Source organism: Neofelis nebulosa, chromosome X (genome assembly GCF_028018385.1).
Source record: "Neofelis nebulosa isolate mNeoNeb1 chromosome X, mNeoNeb1.pri, whole genome shotgun sequence".
Lineage (NCBI taxonomy): Eukaryota > Metazoa > Chordata > Mammalia > Carnivora > Felidae > Neofelis > Neofelis nebulosa.
The window spans coordinates 60702643-60721842 of NC_080800.1; the positions used below are offsets into that span (position 1 = coordinate 60702643).

A 19200-nucleotide genomic window follows, 5' to 3' on the forward strand; every position below is an offset into this window, starting at 1 on the left:
TTATTTAAAAAGCTGATGAAATAGCCTTACTCCAGAAGCTATGGTAAAAGGTAAAGAAAAACTGCCTTTGAAAATATTTTTTTCCCATGATCAGAAAAAAGGGCATTGGTGAGTGGTAGAGAAAAGGGTTTAGAACAATACAAAATACCAGACAGGCAAGTAAGGATGGAAATCAATAATTAGAAATTAGAAAGTAATGAAAATTTAGGTCTCTCAATCCTTGACATTATAGTCCTAATGATTTTGCCTTTCTTGAATTCCTATAGGTAGTGGATGTGTAAAAAGGAATTAAATGATATAGCTGGATAGGTTAAGTCCTTAATATCATACTAATCTAGCTGGGAACACGGGCTTCAAGTTCTAAATATATAATGAACTTGTAAGTAATACTGTGTGCCTATAAACAACTATAAAAAAATATTTAGCCAATCACTCTCAGCCAAAACAAGGACTGTTTACCAACAACATCAGTTTAACTCCTCAGTATGAAACATAGTTCTTTCACCTTTCAGATAGGAAAATGTTCAGGTTATCCAAATTATCTGTGAAAAAACCTGTAGTAGTTAACAGTTTCCTATTAGTCCATTCAGTTCTTACCCTTGCATAATATGAATCTGAAAAGTTTCCTTCAAATTAAACTTCAAGCATTGGCTCATTCTTGTCCTAAATGGTTCTGACTCCCATAAAACCTCCAACAAAAAATTTCCATTTTGTCTCTCCTCTTCTGGATGTGCTTTAGTACTGCAAGCTACCATAAGTCAGGAGGAGTAGTTTTAAGATTTTCATAAAAAGTGCTACTAGGGGAGACCAAATCAGTACCTTCTCAATTTGGAGACTCTGAAAATCACATGATTTCCCAGAGTTTTGAATAAAGCTATGGAAGTTTGTGTTAAGTATTTCTTTGTAGAGCATAATAATTCATCTATTCTCAGCTGCAAGGAAAATGAGTAAGAGGCTACAGTATGATGTCTGATAATTCCCATCAGCTCCCCGAATGATTTCAATGTTTTACCTCTATGTATCCACAACACCTTTTGTATACCTCTCTCATGACAATGATAAAAATCTAATTTGGGGGAAATACCTGAAACTAGATTTTTTTTTAAAATTTTAGGGAGAGAGGGAGAGAAAGAGAGTGAGCAGGAGAGAGGGGCAGAGGGGGAGAGAGAGAATCTTAAGCAGGCTCCATGCTGAGCATGGAGCCTGACATGGGGCTTGATCCCTTGACCTGAGCAGAAACCAAGAGTTGGACACTCAAGTGACTGAGCCACCCAGGAGCCCCAAGAAACTAGATTTTTAAAAAGGCCCTCATCCAATCTGGTGTTCTCTCTAGTACCTGTCCTTAAACGTAAGGAAATGGAGTCTAGTTGCATAGAGAAAATTAATTCCAAAATTACATGTTAATTCTAATAAGAGGAACTCAGGGTTTCAATTTCTTGCTAACAGAAACAAATTATTTTCCTCCTAAAATTAGCAAAACAGTTTGGTCCAGAAAAGGAAAGCTATCTATAAAATGAATGCTACAAAGGAGAATCAAGCTACTCTGTGATTTGCTATCTTACTTGTAAAAAGGCCATGAGCTCATGCATGTTATATAGAACTAAAGGCAGGTTAAATTATGTTAAAGGATCCCTAGTTGTTTCACCTGACTCTCAGTTGAGATAGATAGTCTACGAAATTCCGCCTGAAAAATAAATGGCTCCAATTAAACACAGGATATGAAACAAAATACACAATCCCAACAAAGATCAATTCCAAAAGAATGTTCTTTAACATGACAATATCCCAGCTAATCTCCTGAGATATCCCAAGATGTCTTACCTGCTTTATCTCACTTTTTAACTGCATTATCCCAGTTCGTTCTGTTTTGGTTGCCCCGACAGCACCAATCTCATGGATGGAAATAGCAGGGCTGACATTTGAATCAGTGGGACGAACTACATAGCATGACAGATTAAACAGAAAGAGAGAGGATAATCAGGTTCAAATAATTTTGTCCACCATGCTTAGAAAACTTAGATATATGTCCTCCTTTTATGTTAATAATAATAATGAAAATAACCCACTATATAACCTTGCTATTCAAAGTGTGGTCCATACACCAGCAGCATCAGCGTCACCTAGGAGCTTGTTAGTAGAATCTTGGGTACAACTTCAGGCCTACTGAATCAGTCTGTACTTTTGCAAGTTCCCCACATGATCCTTATGCACAGTAAGGCTTGAGAGGCAGTGCTTTATGACTTTCTTTTACCATTCAAAGGCCTAGGATCCATCCAACTGAAATTACATGTTTATTTATCCTAAGCCTAAAAGTGGAGCAGGAAAGATAACCTTTTTCATTTGCTCTGTTTTAGGTACTTGGCACCAAACACCACTGCCAAACCACCAAGTGCCAAGTGGAGGATTAATTTGCAACAGACCTTAAGATGTATGTGAATTCACAGGCGAAAGGATATATTTGATATATCTGATACACCCAGACACACCACTGCAAATGCTATTAAATTATTGCCAAATGGAATACAAGAAAGTTTCAAATGATACGGGTTGTCAGTTTTCCTAAAGTAGAGATTCAGGATAATGTAAAGGAATCGATAGAACAGTGCAAAAACAAAAGATGATGGCAATCCACTTAGTTGATTTATCATTTAAGAAGAAAAAAAGAGACATATACAGTAGTTTCCAAATCTTGTTCCAGAAGACAGCTTTGCTTTTAACTGTTTCATATACTGGGGTTCTATTTAGTTGGGGGAAAGTTTCCATTGATAAAAGAAAAACATTTTAAAGTCAAACGAGACCAAACTAACACTCTAAAATGGAAATGCGGTTATTCAATCTTACCACTTCGTTCCACTCCGAACTCCTTGCCACTGAGAATGTGATGCAGGAGATTCTTCATGGCTGAAGGACTGAGATTCATCAGGCCGTCTGTGGCTTCCTCAGCTAGTTATCAGAAATGTTAGTACAGAGGACCACAATTTGCCTGACATACCCACCCTATTTTGTTCTCTATTTCCTTTCTTTCTTAGAATTTCTGAATTATTTGATTGATTGGAAAAATAGAATTACAAATAAATTCTTAGCACCACACTGTCTGGGTATTCATAGTGCAATAGATTTCTTTTTTAGAGTAGGGGGAGAGAGAAAGAGAATCTTAATTTTAAGTAGGCTCCAAGCTCAGTGTGGAGCTCAATGAGGGGCTTGATCTCAGGACCATGAGATCCTGACCTGAGGTGAAATCAGGAGTCAGATGCTTGACTGATTGAGCCACCCAGGCGCCCTGCATACTGCAATAGATTCTTTTTTTTAAAATTTATTTATTTATTTTGAGAGAGAGAGAGAGAGAGAGAGCGCAAGCATGAAGGTGGGGTGGGGCAGAGAGAGAGAGAGAGAGAGAGAGAGCAAGCATGAAGGTGGGGTGGGGCAGGGAGGGAGGGAGGGAGAGAGAGAGAGAGAGAATCTGAAGCAGGCTCCAGGCTCCAAGCTGTTAGCATACAGACCAACATGGGGTTTGAACTCACAGATGCGAGATCATGACTTGAACTGAAGTCGGAAGCTTAACTGACTGAGCCACACAGGCGCCCCTGCAATAGATTCTTAATAATTTAAAGACTGATTATCCAGTTTATGGGCTAATCAGATTCTTGATTTCTTCTTCATCCTCTTTCCACACCATTAGGGAACTTAGTAGAATCTTTATTTGAAGGTGGGAAGAATGTAAAGAGAAATATGGAACTGAAAGCCAGTCAGAGAAAAGCAATGGATGTATACATACAGAGGGACTAAAACAATAAACACTTCTCAGTCTGGAAATCTAGAGACTAAAAAGAGAATAGATATGAATCCATGAAATCATGAAGAATAATGAGAAAACTGGACTTTATCAATATCAGTTAGTGCTCACTTTGACAGCACATATACTAAAATTGGAACAATACAGAGAAGATTAGTATGGCTCCCGTGCAAGGATGACATGCAAATTTGTGAAGCGTTCCACATTTTGGTAAAAGAATTGCACTTTGAAAACTATAAGACACTTATGAAATAAATTGAAGAGCACACAAAGAAATGGAAAGACATTCCATACTCATGGATTGGAAGAACAAATATTGTCAAAATGTCTATACTACCCAAGGCAATCTACACATTCAATGCAATCCTTATCAAAATACCACCAGCATTTTTCACAGATCTAGAACAAACAATCCTAAAATTTGTATGGAGCCACAAGGACTCCAAACAGCCAAAGCAATCGTGAAAAAGAAAAGGAAAGCATTACAATTCTAGAGGCCAAGGTATATCACAAAGCTGAAGTAATCAAGACAGTATGATACTGGCATAAAAACAGGCACATAGATCAATGGAATGGAATAGAAAACCCAGAAATGAACCTACAACTATATGGTCAACTAATCTTCGACAAAGCAGGAAAGAATATTCAATGGGAATAAGATAAGTGTCTTCAACAGATGGTGTTAGGAATATTGGACAGCGACATGCAGAAGAATGAAGCTGAACCACTTTCTTATACCAGACACAAAAATAAATTCAAAATGGATGAAAGACCTAAGTGTGAGACCTGAAACCATAAAAATCCTACAAGATAGTATAGGCAGTAGTCTCTTTGAAACTGGCTGTAGCAACTTCCTTCTAGCTGTGTCTCCTGAGGCAAGGGAAACAAAAGCAAAAATAAACTATTGGGATTATATCCAAATGAAAATGTTCTGCACAGCAAAGAAACAATCAACAAACCTAAAAGGCAACCGATGGAATGGGAGAAGGTATTTGCAAATAACATATCTGATAAAGGGTTAGTATCCAAAATATAAGAAGTTGTAAACTCATCACCCAAAAAACAAATAATCCAGTTAAGAAATGGGCAGAAAACATGAATGGAGATTTTTCCAAAGAAGACATACAGATAGATGGCTAACAGACACATGAAAAGAGGCTCAATATCACTCCTCATCAGACAAATACAAATCAAAACTACAATGAGATATTGCCTCACATCAGTCAGAATGGTTAAAATTAACAACACAGGAAACAACAGGTGTTGGTGAGGATGCAGATAAAGGGGAACCCTCTAACGCTTTTGGTGGGAATGCAAACTGGTGCAGCCACTGTGGAAAACAGTATGGAGGTCCCTCAAAAAGTTAAAAGTAGAATTCCCTGCAGCATCTGGGTGGCTCAGTCGGTTGAGCGTCCAACTTCAACCCAGGTCATGATCCCACGCTTTGTGGGTTCAAGCCCCACATTGGGCTCTGTGCAGACAGCTCAGAGCCTGGATCCTGCTTCAGATTCTGTGTCTCCCTCTCTCTCTCTGCCCCTCCCCCATTCTGTCTCTCTGTCTCCCAAAACTAAATAAACATTAAAAAAAAAAAAAGAATTCCCTACGATTCAGAAATTGTGCTATTAGGTATTTATCTAAATGATACAGGGGTGCCTGGGTGGCTCAGTCGGTTAAGCATCTGACTTTGGCTCAGGTCATGATCTCACGGTTTGTGGGTTCGAGCCCCACATCAGGCTCTGTGCTGACAGCTTGGAGCCTGGAACCTGCTTCAGATTCTGTGTCTCCTTCTCGCTCTGCTCCTACCCCAACTCGTGCTCTGTTTCTGTCTCACAAATAAATAAATATAAAAAAATTAAAGGATACAAAAATGCTGATTGGAAGGGGCACATGCACCCCATTGTTTTCAGCAGCATTATCAACAATAGTCAAATTATGGAAAAAGCCCAAATGTCCACCGACTGATGAATGGATAAAGATGTGACGTATATATACAATGGAATATTACTCAGACAAAGAAAAGAATGAAATCTTTGAATCTTGCCATTTGCAATGACATGGATGGAGCTAGAGTGTATTATGCTAAGTGAAATAAGTCAGTCAGAGAAAGACAAATACAATATGATTTCACTCATATGTGGAACTTAAGAAAAAAAACAGATGAACACAGGGGAAGCAAGAGAGGAAAACCAGAAAACAGACTCTTAACTATAGAGAACAAACTGAGGGTTGCTGGAGGGGAGATGGGTGGGGGGAATGGGTTAAATGGATGATGGCCATTAAGGAGGGCACTTGTAGTGAAGAGCACCTGGTGTTGTATAGAAGTGTTGAATCACTAGCTTGTACACCTGAAACTAATACTACATTATATGTTAACTAACTGGAATTTAAAGAAAAACTTGAAAAAGATAAAAAATCACACAGTTAGTGAGACCTTACTACATGTCGGTCATGACTTTACACAATGTTAGTAACAAACAGGTAGGACATGGCACTTGACCTTGAGAAGCTAAGCAACTATTTGGGAGAGATCACATATGTAAACAAAATAAACAACAATAAACATGACTATATTAAGTGCCAATGAGAGGTACAGACAATAAATGCTTTGGAAATCAGACAAGACATCAATCTCCAAGGATGGTGACTGATAAAATCATTGGGAAATACTGTTGAAGTAGGAGGTAGGGGTCAGACTGTTGGGGGTCTTGAATATCACACCCAGGGATCTTGACTTTATCCTTGTAAGAAATAAAGAGCCATGGTTTTGATGAAGCCATAGGAAAAAAAATACGTAAGAGGCAAAGAAAAATGAAGAATGTTTGAGGATTTTTCCCTTCTTGAGGTTTATTATTAAATAATTAGACCTTAATAAAATATCCCTTGATACATGGCTAGAGGATATATGTATGTGTATAATGTAATACATATAATCCATAACAATGTGCTAAATTGGAAATCATATGGAATCAGAAAGACTTGGACTCAAATTGTACTATTTACTAGATGTGTAACTTTAGGCAAGTTATTTAACCTCTCTGAAATTCAGATGACTTATTGGTAAAAGTGGAACAGAAATACCTTTTGCAGAGGGTTGTTGTAAGGATCAAGTGTATATAAATATAAAGCAAAAAGCACACAGTCTGGCATATGGTAGGTATAAAATAATCATTATTTTCCTTTAAAGGGTTATTTTAATATAATTATCTTATGTAATTTAGGTTAGGCTCATGCAAAAAAATTTAGCTATTTGTTAATAGCTCAATTAAAAGCCTTTTGGGGAAATGTAACAGAAACAATGGCTAACATTGAGTTTTACAACTCTATTTTCATTTTTGTATGCAGTCCCTATCTCTATTATTTTATCATTCTTAGAAATCAAACAAATATCAATGGAAAAATAGTCATGCCATGTGGGTCCCTTTCCCTCTCTCACACTGTATACAATTCTGCGCTACAGCTTCTACAGGGCCCAGGTTTTCTTCTAACTAAAACTGTTATTTTGCCAAATACAGCTATAGTTAATTTCAAAGAGACTCCTGTCAGAAAATTTTCATAGAAATATAGCTTTCCTTTATTCAATCCTGTTGTTGACTAGACAGAATACTAACATTATGATCAAACTGATGTGGTGACTCAGTCTGGTTCGAGAAGTTGCACTGCTTGAGTCAGAATCAAAACCAGTCTGTCACGCTCAAATTCGAAGCACACTTAGGCTCACTCTAGGAGTTAGAAGGAATGTAATTTGGAGTGCAGAGCCCCCAAGAGGTGGAATTTTGAAATTGCAGAACTAATACATAAATTTGTCATAATTATCAGTCTCTTGATTTATATAAATACAGATTGACTAACATGGGAACAAGATTGCTATATGCAGCTTCTGAGCTACCGATAAAATGTTTTAGCTTTCTTTCCCTCTTGATCCAAAACTCAATAGACTGACATTAAAAATTTTTTTTAAATGTTTATTTATTATTGAGAGAGAGACACACACACAGAGCATGAGCAGGGGAGGGGCAGAGAGAGGGGGAGACACAGAATCCGAAGCAGGCTCCAGGCTCTGAGCTGTCAGCACAGAGCCCGATGTGGGGCTTGAACTCACAAACTGCAAGATCATGACCTGAGCCGAAGTCAGTCACCCAACCAACTGAGCCACCCAGGCGCCCCAGTAGACCTACGTCAAGAGTGAATTCTGCCTCTGCCTCTCTCTCTCTCTCTCTCAAAATAAACCGAAAAAAGTGAATTCTGTCAAAAATAGTTACTAAAACGAATACCTGAGCATCGAAGGGAATGGGCCAGTTCTGTTGCCATAACTTGTATGATTAGACCAATTCGAAGTCGAAACATTTCGGCAAAGAGGCCAGGCTGAGTTCGCATATACATGGCTAGATACACCATTATTTCCTGTGCATGGAATGAATATAGACAAAAATTATGGCCCAGGTCTCACAAGGCCTATTTTGTAGTCTTCAGAAACTGCCAAATCAATTGAAAACAAAAATATCAATCACCATACTAAACTTCATAATTCTGCTCACCTGTGTAAGAATGGAAATGCTCATGTCCCCTTCACTGGCTTCATCTATCAGCTGAGTGAGCACTTCATAAGGCAGAGGTCTGAGGGAGAAGACAGTGAAGAATGAGAAAACTCTGTGACTATTTAAGCTTAAATACATGGAGAAAATAAAAAAGCTCCTCCCAAGTCCAAGTCACCTCTTTAATGTCTCATTACTGGTAGCATTTGGTTCATTTAGTGTTCAAAGGTCATTGCCACCCCAAACCACTTTGGCCTATATCAACTCAGGAAAGCTCTCCTCTCTCCTCTTTAAACCTGGATTGCCCTTCTCCTTCAAAATTTTATGTAAAATTTACCTGATGAGGTCCTTCCAGATCAGTATTTCAGGGTTAATTCTTAACATATGACAAGTAACTATTATGGCTAGAAAGTAATGAACTAAATTTAAGCTGTACCTTTTGGAAACCATTTCATTACTTTATGATCACACCTTAGTTATACTTATTTTCTAGTTTCATCAGTTTACACACACACACACACACACACACACACACACACACACACACGTATGCATACCTCTTCCCACACTTCTGACTCTTCTGTTGATATTAAGTACTCTGGGGGAATGGGATATGGACCATGCCATCTTCTTTTGGATTGTCACAGTAGTCAAAAAAAATTTTTTTTTTACAGTAGTCAAAAATTGATCAGATTTGTGATGAAAAAAAACCCCTCTGTTTGCTGAGAGTAAGGTATTATGGGTTGAATTGTGTCCTGTCAAAGTTCATATGTTGAAATCCTAACCCCTAGTACCTCAGAGTGTGACCTTATTTGGAGATGAGGTCTTTCCAGAGGTAGTTAAGTTAGAGTGAGGTCATTGGGTGGGCCTTCATCAAGTGTCACTAGTATCCTTATATGAAAATTTGGGAAATTTGGACACAAAAATATACATAGAGGGAAGAAATGTGAAGAGATATAGGGAGAAAATAGCTATCTACATGCCAAAGAGAGAGGCCTGGAAGAAAGTCTAGAGTACAGCTGATTTTTTGTGGGTGCTCATTGTAGTTGCCTGTCCTATTTAAGACTGTTTTCCAATGTGAGGTTTGGGAAAGACAATAAGTAAAAAACAAGCACAAAAACAAAAACCATCACCACCACCACCACTACCAACAAAAAACCCTAAAAAGCAAATTACATTTGAGTACTACTTCCTGTGAATTTTCTCTTTCATTTACTCATGTTCTGTCATTATCAACATTCTCATGCCAAGTGTCTCTGAAAGAAGCCGACACATGTAGGACATTATTATCAACTGATAGATTAGGGCAAGAGAATTGTGGTCAGTCCACACAGCTCCTTAAAGGCTCAGAGAAGCTTGAGCAAACCCAACCAAAAACCATACTCACGCAGAGATGGTCTTCTCTCGAGGTTCTGGAGGGAGTCCCACTGTCAAATGTTTCTGGTGGGAGAGAAGGTCTGTGCAGGCCTAAGAAGAGATGGCATAACAGCATTATCCCTCCCATAACATGCCAGATTTCCAAGACAATTACTTTTTTCAGCCTACAAACCTTTGTTCCCTCTTAATTTATTGATACGCCAAACCCTCTTTCTCAGGAAATCCCATGAAGATAGCAAAAGAGAGATTTTTTTAGGAAGAAACAATGAAGGATTTTTATCTCCTAAGAAGTAGGAATTTTTAGTCTACTGTAAATTCATTCTTAAGATGTAGAATTCTTATAGTTTATAACATCTTATATTTGACATTCACAAGCAAAAAGCTAATTGAGTATCAGGAACTTTATGTGAGGAAGACAACATCTCAAATGATTAAGATGCTGTGGTTGCCTTAAAAATCCATTATGGAAACCAATTAAAAAAAAGGACCTCCATTTAACAAAGTAACAAGATATTAAATCAATGTACAGAAATTGGTTGCATTTCTATATACCAATAATGAAGCAGCAGAAAGAGAAATCAAGGAATCGATCCCACTTACAACTGCACCTACCATAAGATACCTAGCAATAAACCTAACTAAAGAGGTAAAAGATCTGTGCACTGAAAACTATAGAAAGCTTCTGAAAAGAATATTAGAAGACACAAAGAAATGGAAAAACATTCCATGCTTATGGATTGGAAGAACAAATATTGTTAAAATGTCGATACTACCCAAAGCAATCTACACATTCAATGCAATCCCTATCAAAATAACACCAGCATTCTTCACAGAGCTAGGACAATCAATCCTAAAATTTGTATGGAACCATTAAAGACCCTGAATAGCCAAAGAAATGCTGAAAAAGAAAACCAAATCTGGATGCATCACAATTCTGGACTTCAAGCTGTATTACAAAGCTGTAATCATCAAGACAGTGTGGTACTGGCACAAAAATAGACACATAGATCAATGGAACAGAATAGAGAACCTGGTAATGGACCTAAAAATATATGGCCAATTAATATTCAATGAAGCAAGAAAGAGTATCCAATGGAAAAAAGTCTCTTCAGCAAACATTTCCAGGAAAACTGGATCATGACATGCAGAAGAATTAACCTGGACCACTTTCTTACACCACACACAAAAATAAACTCAAAATGGATGAAAGATCTCAATGTAAGATAGGAAGCCATCAAAATCCTCGAGGAGAAAGCAGGCAAAAACCTCTTTGATCTTGCCCTCAGCAACTTCTTACTCAACAGGTCTCCGGAGGCAAGGGAAACAAAAGCAAAAATGAACTACTGGGACCTCATCAAAATAAAAAGCTTCTGCACAGCGAAGGAAACAATCAGCAAAACTAAAAGGCAACCGACAGAATGGGAGAACATATTTGCAAATGACATATCAGATAAAGGGTTAGTATCCAAAATCTATAAAGAACTTATCAAACTCAACACCCAAAACACAAATAATCCAGTGAAGAAATGGGCAAAAGACATGAATAGGCACTTCTCCAAAGAAGACATCAAGATGGCCAATTGACACATGAAAAAATGCTCACCATCACTCATCATCAGGGAAATACAAATCAAAACCAAAATGAGATACCACCTTACACCTGTCAGAATGGCTAACATTAACAACTCAAGCAACAACAGATGGTGGTGAGAATGTGGAGAAAGAGGATCTCTTTTGCATTGTTGGTGGGAGTGCAAGTTGGTGCAGCCACTCTGGAAAACAGTATGGAGGTTTCTCAAAAACTAAAAATAGAACTACCCTACAACCCAGCAATTGCACTACTAGGCATTTATCCATGGGATACAGGTGTGCTATTTCAAAGGGACACATGCACCCCCATGTTTATAGCAGCACTATCAACAATAGCCAAAGTATGGAAAGAGCCCAAATGTCCATCGATAGATGAATGGATAAAGAAAATGTGGTGTATATATACAATGGAGTATTACTCTGCAATCAAAAAGAATGAAATCTTGCCATTTGCAACTATGTGGATGGAACTGGAGGGTACTGTGCTAAGTGAAATTAGTCAGATAGAGAAAGACAAAAATCATATGACTTTACTCATATGAGGACTTTAAGAGACAAAACAGATGAACATAAGGGAAGGGAAACAAAAATAATATAAAAACAGGGAGGGGGACAAAACAGAAGAGACTCATAAATATGGAGAACAAACTGAGGGTTGCTGGAAGGATTGTGGGAGGGGGGATGGGCTAAAAGGGTAAGGGTCATTAAGGAATCTACTCCTGAAATCATTGTTTCACTATATGCTAAATAATTTGGATGTAAATTTTAACAAATAAAAAATAAAATTAAAAAAAAATAAAAAAAATTCAAAACAGATTAAAGACCTAAATATGAGACAGGAAACCATGAAAATCCTAGAGAAGAAAACAGGTAGCAACCTCTTTGACCTTGACTGCAGCAACTTTTTATTAGACATGTCTCTGGAGGCAAGGGAAACAAAAGCAAACGTGAACTATTGGGACCTCACCATGATAAAAAGCGTCTGCACAGTGAAGGAAACAATCAACAAAACCAAAAGGCACCATCAGAATGGGAGAAGATATTTGAAAATGACATATCTGATAAAGGGTTAGTATCTAAAATCTATAAAAAACTTATCAAACTCAATACCGAAAAAACAAATAATCCCATAAAGAAATGGGCAGAAGACATGAATGGACACTTCTCAAAACAAGACATCCAGATGGCTAACAGACACATGGAAAGATGCTCAGTATCATTCACCTTCGGGGAAATACAAATCAAAACCACAATGAGATACCACCTCACACCTGTCAGGGTGGGTGAAATTAATAACTCAGGACACAACAGATGTTGGCGAGGATGCAAGGCAACGGGAATGCTTTGCATTCCTGGTGGGAACGCAAACTGGTACAGCCACCCTGAAGAACAGTATGGAGGTTCCTCAAAAAATTATACATAGAACTACCCTATGACAGAGCAATTGCACTACTAGCATTTATCCAAAGGATGCAAAAATGCTGATTTGAAGGGGCACATACACCCAATGTTTATAGCTGTGCTGTCAACAATAGCCAAATTATGGAAAGAGCCCAAATGTTCATCTACTGATGAATGGATTAAGAGCATGTGGTATATATACATAATGGAATACTACTTGGCGATCAAAAAGAATGAAATCTTGACGTTGGCAACAATATGGATGGAAATAGGATGTATTATGCTAAGTGAAATAAGTCAGTCAGAAAGACAAATATCATATGATTTCACTTATATGTGGAATTTAAGAAACAAAAAGATGAACACAGGGGAAGGGAAGGCAAAATAGGATAATAAGGGGGAGCCAAACCATAAGAGACTCTTAAATACAGAGAACAAACTGAGGGTTGCTTGAGGGGAGGTGGGTGAGGGGATGGGCTAAATGTGTGATGGGAACTGAGGAGGGCACTTTTTGGGGTGAGCACTGGGTGTCATATGTAAGTGATGAATCACTGGGTTCTACTTCTGAAACCAATACTACACTATATGTTAACTAACTTGAATTTAAATAAATAAATTAAAGAATAAATTTACTTTTTTTGAAATGCTTAAAACAAAGCACCTCCATTTAGATTTGGTATAAATTCAAGAATTTATAGTACCTCATCGAGTGCTTCCACCTTCTTTCTTAGGATTCCAGAGATGTATCGGATCAGGCCCCAGTGACGAATTTCTCCAACTTTGCCATACAGTTCAGTAAGCAGCTCTCGGACTGTTGCACTCCCTTCATCATATAATCCAGTGTCCCAGTCAGGTCCTCTGGAATGTTAGAGACCTACATTAATTATAAGTAAAGCTGCTGGCAACGATCATTTGTTTCAGTGTTACAACAGATGTGTCTGTTTTTGTAAGTTCTGTCTCATTAGGAACTACTAAATATTATTTACCAAGAATCCTTGTAAACCTATGATTAGTGATCAGCCCTGAAACACAGATACCTAGACAATAATAAGTCTTAGTTTCTAGTTGTGCTTTGACAAAATGCATTCTTTTACCCTCTTCACAGGCTTCAACATAGCTGAAAATGAAGTCAAAGGTTTAATTTGAAAGTATGCTACACTTAGGGAGCTAATGAAGAGATAAAAAAGATGTGTGCTTATTTTGAAAGGATACATATACATTATTGTTGTAAAGATTACTATAACACGAGTCAACTGTGAAGTACCATAAAATCTATATAATGTTCTATGAAACTGGGAATTTGATATACAATAAAGGTAGATTATTTATTAAACAATATTAAGACAATGAAGTAACCATATGAAAAAGAAGTTGTATTCATGCCTTACACTGTAAATCAGATTTCTAAATATATCAGATTTCAATGTAAAGGTACTAGAAAAAATATGGGAGAACTGGTTTATAACTTTGGGGGCAAGAGGACTTTTTAACTATCACCCACACACAAGAAGCCATAAAAGAAATACTGTTATATACATAGAAACAATGAAATTCTTATTGCAAAACCCACCATAAGTGATGCGACAAATTACAAACAGAAAAATATATGCAGTTCATAGGCCAATTTCCCTAATATATAAAGAACTCTAACAAATAGATAATAAAAAAAGACACAAAAGAAAATACAGTCAAATACTGATGAATTTTAGGTATGGGATAAAGTGTCTGATCTCACTCATAATAAGAAAAATTAACACTACACCAAGACAACATTTTTTAATCTATCATGTTGTCCCAAATCCCCAAATTTGATAACACTGCATTGGTGAGGCTTTGGGAAAATAGGTGATCCTGATATATTGCTAGTGGGAATAAAATTGGGACAATTTCTCTGGAGAGCTATTTGGAAATACATATTAAATTTCAAAATCTCTATATTCCTTGACTTAACATTTCTGGTATATCTGTAGGATAAACTCCACACATGAGAAATGATATATACTATGAGGTAGGTTATTTGCTATAGCGTTGTTTGTGACAGTGAATGATGGGAGACAACCCAAATGTCCATCAACAGGAGACTGTTAAACAAATTATGGTATATTCAAACAAGGGAATGCTACACAACTACTGAGAAAGTATGATGTAGATCTAGATCATGGCAAGCTGTATGTTTCAAAGTGATTCCAATAATGTTCCATCTAACACGCTTTTCTTACAGTGTGACTTGTACAGTCCTCCCATGAAGAGGTTGGGTCTGTGTTCTCTCCCCTTCAACCCAGGCATGCTTGTGACTAATTTGAAATGATGCTGTATGATTTCTGAGGCTAGGTCATAAACATTCACGCAGCTTCCACTTGGTCCTTTTCTGGGGCACATAATCTTGGGACCTAGACATCAGGCTGCGAAGAAGTGGAGAGACATGGGGGAGGTCATCTGTAGGCATTCCAGGTGACAGCTCCCGGCGAGGTTCCAGCCAACAACCAGTGTCAACTCCTAGATATTCAAATGGACAAGCCTCCTGGTGACTTCAGCCCCAGACACTGTCAGACCACAACTGAATGAGATCCCAAGTGAGAACTGTCTAGCTGAGTTAGACAAGCTCCAGAACTGTGACGGATAATCTAAACATGTTTTATTTTTACTATTTTAAGCCACCGAATTTTGGGGTTATTTGTTAAGCACTCATAGATAAATGGGATATATATGTCATGATTTTCAAGATAAATAGTTTTAGTGAAAAAAAGCAAGGTACAGAACAGTGTATATGCCATGCTTCCATTTGGGTAAACAGGTGTAAAATTACATACATATATGTCTTTATTTACCAACATTTACCTACATATGCACAAACTGTCCCCAGATGGATACACAAATAAACCAAGTATCTAGAGACCAGAGGTGGGCAAAAGACTTTTCATCTTTTCACTGTATCCTTTTGTACTTTAAAAAGTTCAAATATGATAATGGATTATTCAGTATATTAAATTTTAGTAAGTATATACTAACATGATGTATTTAATATACTAAATATATTAAAAATAATAAATACATTAAATACACATGTTTTGCTTATTTATTTTGAGAGAGAGCGAGCGGACAAGGGAGGGGCAAAGAGAGCAGGAGAGAGAGAATTTCAAGTAGGCTTCATGCTGTCAGCGTGGAGCCTGATGTGGGGCTTAATCTCACAGACTGTAAGATTATGGCCTGAGCTGAAACCAAGAGTCGGATGCTTAACTGACTGAACCACTCAGGTGCCCCATTATTATTTTATTTTATTTTATTTTATTTTATTTTATTTTTTTAATTATATGAAATTTATTGTCAAATTAGTTTCCATACAACACCCAGTGCTCATCCCAAAAGCCCCCATTAAATATATTTTTAAAACTATGAAATAAAAAGTACCATAGGAAGAGTCAACAATGGATTAAAAAAACCAGTGAATGAAAGTCTAAAGAGTAACAGGATATTTACAGTTTCAAAATATATCTCTACAAGATACTTTTTATTTATAAAGTGCAACATAAAAGCTTTATAGTGGCAGAATGTGGAAGATACTACTTTAAATATACTACATATATATATGTATATATCTATATCTATATCTATATCTATATCTATATCTATATCTATATATATGGGGAGAGAGAGACAGAGAGACAGACAGACAGAGAGACAGAGAGAGAGAGAGAGGATCTTAAGCAGGCTTCACGCTCAGCACAGAGCCCAATGCAGAGCTCTATCCCTCGTCCCTGGGATCATGAACTGAATCAAAATTGAGTTAGGCACTCAACTGACTGAGCCACCAAGGTGCCCCGAAATGTGTAATTTAGATTTTCTTTTGCTATAAAGACATTATTAGGACAACTGACAAGTCTGGTATGTAGATTCAATAATACTATTGTTTTAACATTAATTTTCTGATTTTGGCAATTGTACTGTGCTTATGTAAGAGAATTCCTAGTCTTTAGGAAATACACAATGCACACTCAAACACTTAGGATAGAAAGGGATCATGTGGATCATGTCTGCCACTTACTCTCACATGATTCATAAAGATATATGTATGTATGTATGTATGATGATGGTGATGATGACAGAGAATGAGTAAGAGAGAGACAAAGAGAAAGAAAGAGAGAGATTGAGACTGAGATCAAAGCTCAAGGTAAACCTGAGGAATTTAGGTGAAGGATATCCAGAAAATTTTTTGTGCTATTCTTACAACTTTTCTCTAAGTTTGAAATGGTCAAAATCAAAATATATAAATGAATAGTATTAAAATACATGCTTTGAGAGCTCAGAATCAGGGATGATCCTTTTTATTCCCATAGGTCAGAGAAAGCTTTATGGAGATGACAGGTGAACTAGGCCTTGATGGATAGCTAGAATTACAATGAGGAGAGATGGGGTGTGGTAAATGAGTGTAGTCCAGGCAGAGGGCAAAACATGAGCCAAGGTATGAAAGTAGTCATGTATAGGCTGTGTTTTGGATATGGTAAGTAGCAGGCTGTTTTGGTGAAATAATTCACAATATGAGTGGGGAGCAATGGTAGACAAAGGTTGAAAGATCATAGAGGATGTATATTTGGCTCATGATTCCCAATGGTAGTGATGATGTTGCAGGGAGAGGCAGGGTATGAGGAGGAGCTGAAGATGATGACACAATTTCAAGCCTGGGTGACTAAAAGAAGGATGATACCGTGAACATGGCCAGGAGCAGTGGCTTTCCAATAAAGACAGTGAACTGGGTATTAGATATGCTGAGTAAGAAGATATATATATATTCTAAGTAGATTAAAGACATACAATCTAAAAAAATTATTAAAGGTATTTAAAATATTTTTAAAATTCTGGGAGGGGATGCATAACAAGAAACCCAAAAGCCAAAAAGGAAAGACTGACAGATTTTATGATATAAAAATTAAACTTCTGCATAGAGAAAAGCATATAATTAGCAAATTATTTGGATAAAATATCTGCAACAACTGTAACTAACAAAATAGTGACATCTAATATCAATGAGAAATATATAAAAAACCCAACAGAGAACAAACAAAGGTTATAAACAATTCATAGAAGGAATGCTAGTCAACACACATAGGAAACCTGACCTCCCAACTTTTACTTTTTTTAAAGTTTATTTATTTATTTGAGAGAGACAGACAGAGGGAGAGAGGGAGAGGGAGCAGGGTAGGGGCAGAGAGTGAGGAAGAGAGAGAATCTCAAGCAGGCTCTGTGCTGTCAGCAAAGAGCCCTCAGCACAGGCCTGATGCAGGTCTCAAACTCACAAACCGTGAGATCATGACCTAAGCCAAAATCAAGAGTCAGACACTTAGCTGACGGAGTCACCCAGGTGCCCCTCAACTTTTACTCTTAAATCCACAAGGGATATTGGGCAGAATTCCAAGTGTATTAAAACCCATGCAGCACATCATACACACTCTAGTCAAGTGGTTTGACATCACCTGGAATACTAGTTTTAGGGAGACTGTAGGTTTGATCAGATGTTATGGTGAAGTTAATATACAGGATTAGATGAAGAAAACTCATGTTAGGAGCCAAAGAGTTGGCAGCCAATCATTGATCATCTGAATTGGTGGGAAAGTATGAACTTTTCAGGTATAACTCTCTTTGTTTTCCCATATCAACTACCTAGCTGGCTCGTCAGGTTTCATTCAAGCTTACCCCTTATTTCATTTTACCTTCTCTATCTTTTCGTTATGCTGCATTTAGCATTGTGCCTGGCACATAATAAGTACTCAACAGGTATTTGTTGAATAAAGTGCCTTACCCTAAAGGAAAAATGAAAGAAACAAAGGTATCAAAACAATAAGACCCCATGTCTTTTTTTTGTCAGTAGCACATAACAAGATTTATGGGGTGGCTCTTAGGGTTGTAGGATAAGGGAAGTCCCTCACAGCATGAGACTGCCTGGAGGTTTATTTAAGGCACCAGCTCTACCATCCAGGAGGTGTGGAGGGCAAGAAAACTCCCAGAGGACAGGAGGAAGAGGAAGTTACATGTCTAAGTGATGTGCTTCAGTAGCACTGTGGGGATTCTCTAGGTTAGAGAGCATTAAATGTCAGCAGTGGTTTGGGGTATTATTCATGGCCCTGGGCTTACCTCTTGTTAGCAGATATGGAGTAGGTTTCAAGGAGTATACAAAGCAGGCAGGCCCTACATAGCTAAAAGTATGTTGGGGCTACTTTGGTAACAGTTGGATGTGTAAAAATATGCGTTTGGTGTTGGTGGGATTTTCAGCTGTCATTTTCATTTACTCACTAAACACCACAATCAAATGGAAGCAGCATGAGCTTGGGAGTCACACAGACCAAGGCGACTTCATTAGCACCTAGAGGGGATGAAAGTCCTAGATACCTACTTGGTCTTCTTTGACACTACCCTGGCAGTGCAGAAGGTGAGGTAGTGCCTGCTTTGTTACACTGGGGTGGGAGTGGATGTCTGGGCTTCAAGCTAAGCCCTTCTGGACAGGGGTGGGGCCAC

The 19200-nt window shown here is 37.6% G+C and overlaps 1 protein-coding gene and 1 non-coding gene across 7 annotated transcripts in view; one reads left to right on the top strand and one right to left on the bottom strand.

Moving 5' to 3' along the window:
* PHKA1 (phosphorylase kinase regulatory subunit alpha 1) overlaps window positions 1-19200 on the bottom strand; it is a 158221-nt gene that overhangs the window by 12128 nt on the left and 126893 nt on the right. For 3 of the 6 annotated variants that reach the window (XM_058714157.1, XM_058714153.1, XM_058714152.1), the window contains 6 exons: window positions 13395-13551; window positions 9713-9792; window positions 8329-8407; window positions 8065-8194; window positions 2842-2943; window positions 1822-1937 (listed from right to left, as the gene is read on the bottom strand). In XM_058714157.1, coding sequence (XP_058570140.1) covers window positions 1822-1937; window positions 2842-2943; window positions 8065-8194; window positions 8329-8407; window positions 9713-9792; window positions 13395-13551 — 664 coding nt within the window. Of the gene's footprint in view, window positions 1-1645; window positions 1685-1821; window positions 1938-2841; window positions 2944-8064; window positions 8195-8328; window positions 8408-9712; window positions 9793-13394; window positions 13552-19200 lie in introns of all 6 variants that reach the window. The other 3 variants (XM_058714151.1, XM_058714156.1, XM_058714154.1) reach the window with 2 other exon arrangements.
* Window positions 3897-4003, top strand: LOC131503263 (U6 spliceosomal RNA). Its single transcript, XR_009257367.1, has one exon. It is a non-coding gene; the product is annotated as a U6 spliceosomal RNA (small nuclear RNA).